The sequence below is a fragment of the Thalassophryne amazonica genome, chromosome 8 (assembly GCF_902500255.1).
Source record: "Thalassophryne amazonica chromosome 8, fThaAma1.1, whole genome shotgun sequence".
In the NCBI taxonomy this organism is placed as follows: domain Eukaryota; kingdom Metazoa; phylum Chordata; class Actinopteri; order Batrachoidiformes; family Batrachoididae; genus Thalassophryne; species Thalassophryne amazonica.
In genome coordinates this window covers 30686042-30693869 of record NC_047110.1, presented here as the reverse complement: position 1 = coordinate 30693869, position 7828 = coordinate 30686042, and the positions used below count along the sequence as shown (strand labels likewise).

The window sequence follows — 7828 nt, the reverse complement described above, 5'->3', positions numbered from 1 at the left end:
TTTTATGTTCAAAAACTTTATTGAAGTAATTATTGTTTATCGTTGTGTTTGTTATTGCAGTAGTCATCAAAACCGGAAATTTGTTCTTTAAAATAGCTGTTGTGAGTTAATTTGTGGGATTGTGGGTGTTCTGGATGAAGTTAGTGTTTTCATGGGTGGTGGGGCGGAGGTGGTGGCCACGTTAGTGTGCGCGGGGGAGGAGGCACGCAGGGGGTTTCGCCCGGGGAGTGAATCACTCTAGGACCGCCACTGGAGGGGTGAGACAGGCACTGGGTGTTGAACAACTGGACAGCAATTGCAGGAGTTAAGGTACAGGGTGTGGAAGATGAAGGAAGACAGAGTCTTGATGATGGAGTGAAAAAGTCGAGAAAACTACAAGGAGGAAGACGCTGGTGAAAAATATTTGGGATAGAGAAATGAAGAAGGTAGACAGGAGTACAAAGAGGAGATGCAGCATAAGATGGAGAGAGATGGGGCAAAGGTTAAGGAAAAGGTGTACAGCAAGCCGTATGTGAAGTTGAACTCTAAGAAAGGATTGAAAGAGTCTTCAACCAATCTTCTCTATTGGTTGTTTGAGTTGAACTCCATTCAAATAAAAAAAAAAATAGCGTCACTGTCCAAATACTTATGAACCTGAGTGTGTATGTTCACATTTACTCTCCATTATGTGGGGCTTGAATAGACTATTCACATGAAAGCACAGCTATCCAAAAATGAACTAAACAAAAGGCCGAGAAGCTTCTGTTTCCCCTGTTGTAACTTTTGTTTTTAGCAATCGGTGCAAGTTGCCACACAGAATAGAAGGTGTGCCTGTCACTAGAAAGAAAACTACGGCAAGTTTCTGTTCAGTTAAAGTGAAAGTGTAAGGTTTCATGTTTAGCTCCACCTTGATTGTAAATAATATAAAATGCCTCTTCCGTGATGCCAGGCCACTTCAGCACTCAGCTGACCACACAGAGTCCACGGTGAGTGTACTGCTCCATTTTTACAAATCTGTTTGTAACCCAAATTTGTTAACCTTAACTAAATTAATTCCTATGTTATCTGACAGAACAATTTGATTAGGTTCCTTCAAAGCTGCGATGTCTCAGTACACGTTGGTTTTCTTTGACCTGGAGACGACTGGATTAGGTAAGAAACCCTCTTCAATCTGCCCCCTTTCCTCCACTCTCATAGGTCTGTTTCTGTCGGGTGCTTCGGTCAGATAAAATAAGAAGAATATGCTGTGAAAAGGTTTGTGGATACTTGAGATTTTACACATTTGAAATTTTTATGAAATCAATTTTTTTTTTTTAAATTAATACAGTTGTGCTCAAAACTTTACATACCCTGGCAGAATTTTTGCTTTTTGGATATTTTTAAGAGAATATGAATGACAACACAAAAACTTTTTTTTCACTCATGGTTAGTGGTTGAGTGAAGCCATTTATTGTCAAACAACTGTTTCTTCTTTTTAAATCAAAATAACACGTTTTGCATTTTGTATCACCAGTTATCCATCTTCATGATGAAGTGGTATAGAGGAGGATTTTCTTAAAAAGAAGACCTGAAAGTTTAGCTACAAATTGCCAGAAGGTATATCTGAGATGCAAGCCTGGATTTGATCTGTTTTGGTGAAAGAAAATCCTTCTCTGCTCTACTCCACTATGAAGCTAAGAGTAGTGATGCAAAATGCAAAGCTTGCACTGTGCACGATTTCTCTAATCACAGCCACATAAGCCCATAACTTCTCCTGGGTTGTCTGGGTGTTTTGGTGGCTTTCCTCACTCTTCTCCTTCTTGCACAGTCACTCAGTTTTTGAGAACTGTCTACTCCATGCAGATTTACCATAAAGTGCCATACTGTTTGTATTTCTTTGTAATTAATGTAAATAAAGTCCAAGACATATTCAGTGGCAGCTTTACCATCAGAGAGCCAAAACTACCACAAAAGACTCCAAGCTGTCGTTGATGTTAAAGGGGCAATACACAGTATTAAGAACAGGGGTATGTAAACTTTGGATCAGGTTATGGACCTGACTGTATATAACCAGTAATGTTATAAAAAAAATTTCATTTAACTATTTCTCTACTTACCTGACCTGGATCTGACTGTATATAACCAGTAATGTTATAAAAATAATTTCATTTAACTATTTCTCTATTTGTGGTATCATAAACCTTTGCTCAACATTCTGCTTTTGTGCTGCATTCAGAAGCCTTGGAAGTTCAGAGATTCCAACCTCTAGCTCGGGGAAACTGCCTTAAATACTACATCGAATTGAAATTGTTCCTCAGAAACTCATGAGGAAATCGAGCAGCCCGAGGTAGTGGCATTAACGTTATAGCTATGGCGGCCGTCTTTATGACAGGAGCGACAAGTGTTACTTATGTAGAAAATGCATCTTTAAATGAATTTTTAACAAGACATTACTACAACCCCTGGCAAAAATTATGGAATCACCGGCCTCGGAGGATGTTTATTCAGTTGTTTAATTTTGTAGAAAAAAAGCAGATCACAGACATGACACAAAACTAAAGTCATTTCAAATGGCAACTTTCTGGCTTTAAGAAACACTATAAGAAATCAAGAAAAAAGATTGTGGCATTCAGTAACTGTTACTTTTTTAGACCAAGCAGAGGAACAAAATATGGAATCACTCAATTCTGAGGAAAAAATTATGGAATCACCCTGTAAATTTTCATCCCCAAAACTAACAGCTGCATCAAATCACATCTGCTCGTTGATATTGACCCTATCCCATGACATTGACCCTATGTGTCTTTTTGCAAGGAATGTTTTCACAGTTTTTGCTCTATGGCAAGATACATTATCATCTTGAAAAATGATTTCATCATCCCCAAACATCCTTTCAATTGTCCAAAATATCAACGTAAACTTGTGCATTTATTGATGATGTAATGACAGCCATCTCCCCAGTGCCTTTACCTGACATGCAGCCCCATATCATCAATGACTGTGGAAATTTACATGTTCTCTTCAGGCAGTCATCTTTATAAATCCCATTTGAACGGCACCAAACAAAAGTTCCAGCATCATCACCTTGCCCAATGCAGATTCGAGATTCATCACTGAATATGACTTTCATCCAGTCATCCACAGTCCTCGATTGCTTTTCCTTAGCCCATTGTAACCTTGTTTTTTTCTGTTTAGGTGTTAATGATGGCTTTCGTTTAGCTTTTCTGTATGTAAATCCCATTTCCTTTAGGAGGTTTCTTACAGTTCGGTGACAGACGTTGACGCCAGTTTCCTCCCATTCGTTCCTCATTTGTTTTGTTGTGCATTTTTCGATTTTTGAGACATATTGCTTTAAGTTTTCTGTCTTGACGCTTTGATGTCTTCCTTGGTCTACCAGTATGTTTGCCTTTAACAACCTTCCCATGTTGTTTGTATTTGGTCCAGAGTTTAGACACAGCTGACTGTGAACAACCAACATCTTTTGCAACATTGCGTGATGATTTAAGAGTTTGATAATCCTCTCCTTTGGTGATTCCATAAATTATTCCTCAGAATTGAGTGATTCCATATTTTTTTCCTCTGCTTGGTCTAAAAAAGTAACCATTACTGACTGCCACAATCTTTTTTTCTTGATTTCTTATAGTGTTTCTTAAAGCCAGAAAGTTGCCATTTGAAATGACTTTAGTTTTGTGTCATGTCTGTGATCTGCTTTTTTTCTACAAAATTAAACAACTGAATGAACATCCTCTGAGGCCGGTGATTCCATAATTTTTGCCAGGGGTTGTATATATTACAATATATAGTTATATGTTCAGTTACCAGCACCACACATCAGCAAAAACATCTTTGACAATTTCATTCAACCCAAAAGATAATGTTAGCCTAGCTCTACTGTGGTATAGGCTAAGTAGTTGATAACTCAAATTATAAAAACATATTTCAAAGATACTGAGTCCGAGGGAATCTCATGAACACACTGTTTTCCAGAAGTAGGGATTTTTTTTATGTCTGGTCTTTCTGAATGTGGTTTTGAACACATCATTGTTGTCCATTGTAAAATAAAAGTTGAAATATGACACATTGGCTGTGTGGCTGCCACACTCTCATGAGCGCCACTAGCTTAGCTTATGACAAGCTAAAAGTGGATGCTCGTTATGGCCGAACAACTCTCCAGTTTCTGGGTTTTCTGTGTTAGTAACTCACCCGTGGCCGACGTGCTTGATGAATTCTTGCGCAAAAAGTAGTTCCCAGATAATTGTGATATATTCCTGTGAGATAATGAGTATATCTCATCTAACTAAACCAATTCTAAAATATACCAGTAATAAAATCATGAAGATATCTGAAGTTTTAAGAGTGGCTGTAATAAATATTTAAGAAACCTAAAGTTTATGAGCATTGTAAACATTGACACGATGGAGTTTGATGCGGAAGTGTTCAGAAAGATACGATTGGAATGTTTTGATGACCATTTACAGTTGGCGATGAAAGACTTGGGTGTTAACTTTGTGTTAAAGTCAGTACAAGAAGCTGCACTGGAAGAGATCTATCTGGGACAAAGAGACACATTCTGTGTGTTGTTGCTCCAACGAGAGCGGCACGCTGAGCAGGGTGGTGTGGCTGCATGCTAGCAGCTTCAGCTAATAATAGAACAAACGCCAGTTCAGCCTTTCAGTTTGACCAGAGAGCCTCACTCACCACATATTTTATGTTGTATCTCTGTTACTTTTATTACCTGATTTTTTTTTCTTCTTTTTTTGTAATTTTAGTACACTGTGTACCCAATGTTATTCACAGTAAGCTCCAGGTATCAGCAAATACATCAAATATAAAAACATCAAATAAATCTATTTAGCCTCCTGACCTTTAGGTGTTAAAAGAACTGTGGTAATATTTTTCAAAAAGAGATTTGAGTGTGTGCGTTACAGGTGTTTTGATGTGAAAAGAACCAAAGGTACTGGTGTCTAATCAATTTCCTTTTGACTTGTAAATAAAAATAGAAAATCAAAGATGTTTCCAAAAAAAGAGGCTTGTGGCATGTCTAATGTACTCGTATTAATTTGCATTGATCAAAGTCAGCTTGACCTCAGAAGGCCTTAAAAAAAAAAAAAGTATGGATTTTATTGTTTTAATCATTATAAATTATTAATCACTAATAACTACACATATTTAAACAATGTAAGAGTGTCAAACGTGTTGTGTGGTCATATGAATACATCACAACTGGTCTGACTTAATCACTCTTGAAAGCTAAGTGGAGTTTTTTATTAAAGTGATGTCTAATGTCCAGTATCAAACCAACTTCACTGCGGTGGCATATTGCGATGCACATACTGAGGATTTCTGGAAGTAAATACTTCACCCCATCTCCCTCATATCAAGTTGAATAAAGAAAGAAAAATCCAAACACAAAACTACATTGTCCTACCATGAACTTTAACACTGAAATAGGTCCATGCAAGTGCCACTGTGACCTTGACTGCACTTTGAACAAGAGCAATTGGAGATTTCTGACATCTGCCAATCGAGATCCAGTTCACTTGAGCCAGAATCCGGATCCGGATCCAGATCACCTCCAAAAATTAATGGAGTCTTCTATGGCCTAATATGTGTGTGTGATTCAAATTTGGTGAGAATACGTGAAGTAGTTTTGACATAATCTTTAAAACCCTATAAAGTGGAATCCTGAGCCAGAATCCACATCCGGATCACCTCCAAAATTTAATGGAGTCTTCTATGGCCTAATATGTGTGTGTGGTGAAAATGTTGTCAAAATCCACGCAGTAGTCTTGACGTAATCCTGCTAACAAACAGACAGACAAATGCAGATGATTTTATTACGTCCTTGGTGGACGTAGTAACTGTAATGGTGATGTCATAATGGGTGGTTTATGTCTAGCGGGTTTGTGCATTGCTCTTAAATGTTTGGCTTATGGCTGGTTCCAACCAATTCCAAAGTGTGGCTGGTAGGTCTGTGTTTGCGGTCAAGCTGAGATGGACCGCAATTGTTTGGGCACTGGGCCAAGGAGGTTGCCATCCTATCTTTTACTGTATTATGACTGGGGCATTAACTAGCCTTAAATAGAAATTTTTTTATCGAATAATGTTTTTAATGACCCAAGCAGAGGGTCACCCCTTTGAGTCTGGTCTGCTTGAGCCTGGGGGTTGGTAAGGTTAGACCTTACTTGTGTGAAGATCCTTGAGGCAACTTTGTTGTGATTTGGTGTTATATAAATGAAATAAATTGAAATTGAATGACTAAGGCTGTAAAAAAGTGAACTTATCTTTTAAGACAGTTTATGTCTCCTTTAATCTACTTGTTTTCAACTTTTAGACATCCCACTGTGTGACATCGTCCAGTTGGCGGCTGTCTGTGCTCAAAGAGAGTTTAATGCCTACATGGTGCCCACCCGCCATTTCTCTCAGAGGGCCTCTGACATCACCGGATTCAAGGTCTACAATGGTGCCCTGTATCGCAACGGGCATCCTCTTACCACAGTCTCGCTCTATGAGGTGCTTTCCTCTTTCATCGGATTCCTGCGCTCCTTCCGCCACCCTGTGGTGCTGGCCGCCCACAATGCCAAGGGTTTTGATGCGCCTGTGCTGAAAAGAGCGCTGCACCAGTGTAACCTTTTGCAGGATTTCCAGCAGGTTGTGCACAGTTTTCTGGATACTTACCTGCTAAGCAAAAAACTCTTTCCTTTTCTGGAGAGATATTCTCTGGAGAGTTTGGTAGCCCAGTTCATTAGAAGAGCCTACAACTCCCATGATGCTGTGGAGGACGCCAGAGTGCTGCAAGACCTCTACAGGACATGGGATCCTGAAGAACATGATCTTCTCGGGTGTACATTTAATATTTTGTAGAAGCCAACATGGAGACACGAAGAAAGCAATATGACAACAAAAAGAAAAAAGTCCAGAATTCATTTTAAAACACAATTTTTATTCAGATGGCATGTTTTTACACTGTCCTTTTGGAATCAAAATAAATAAATGAAACAATTTTTGTAACTGCATAGAAATAATGAATACTTGGCCCTGAAATCTGTAGGTACTCAAACTGTGATATTTCATATGATGTCATTTGTTTCTGATGTAACACATTTCATGCCGTTTTCTGTTTTTCTCCTAAATAAATGATTAAATTTACATTCAATCCTACTATGTAAAACTGTGTTTGATGGTGAATTGATGATGATGTCACATCCTGCGATGCTGCTGAGACGATCAAAAGTTTACAAGTTTGTATTTGTTCCAGGTTTTCACCAACTTTTATTTCAAGAACACTTGGTGCACTCTAAGAAATAAAATGTTGAATTTAATTGATAAAGTTAAGGTAACTTTTTCCATATAACTTTGTCAATTAAATGCAACACAATATTGGGATTTAAGTAATAATGTTTCATTTGATTTAATTAATGTCAGTGACAGTGTTGTTTTGCACTTAATTAACAGTGTTATGTGGAAAAAGTTACCTTAACTTTATAAATTAAATTCAACATTTTATGCCTAAGAGTGTACAGGTATGTTTCATTTCTAAGAGTGTGCTAATATTTTTATCTCGACACACTGTGAGTGTTTTATTTCACAGTGAGTTGCCTTCTGTTGCTTTGTCTGTTTTCTGGAGTGGTTAGTTATGTGTCTTAGCTTTATTCTGCTCGACAACATAGTAATTGCTAAAGCAAATTTGTGCACAATGGCTTACAGGCCTCTTTGGGTTTCTTCAAAAGCTTGGAGGAGATTATGGATCGATTAGGGGCGGAGCCACAGCAGCAGCTCATTGGCCCCTCCCAATTCTCTCATTTATTATTTTGACTTAATAACCAGTTCAATTAGGGCAGCACAGTGGCTTAGTGGTTAGCACTGTTGC

The 7828-nt window shown here is 38.1% G+C and overlaps 1 protein-coding gene across 1 annotated transcript; it reads left to right on the top strand.

Annotated features, from left to right (window-relative positions):
- The first annotated feature begins 893 nt into the window (after positions 1-893).
- On the top strand, positions 894-7116 carry trex4 (three prime repair exonuclease 4). Its single transcript, XM_034175586.1, has 3 exons — positions 894-965; positions 1052-1131; positions 6293-7116. Exons 2-3 carry the CDS (start codon positions 1083-1085, stop codon positions 6820-6822), a joined length of 579 nt encoding a protein of 192 aa, XP_034031477.1. The 5' UTR covers positions 894-965; positions 1052-1082; the 3' UTR covers positions 6823-7116.
- The last annotated feature ends 712 nt before the right edge of the window (positions 7117-7828 follow it).

Bases quoted from the DNA above. Each gene is read 5' to 3' on its own strand.
- trex4 (XM_034175586.1), top strand. From the start codon at position 1,083: ATGTCTCAGTACACGTTGGTTTTCTTTGACCTGGAGACGACTGGATTA. The intron at 1,132-6,292 runs GTAAGAAACCCT...TTCAACTTTTAG, and splicing joins CCTGGAGACGACTGGATTAG to ACATCCCACTGTGTGACATC.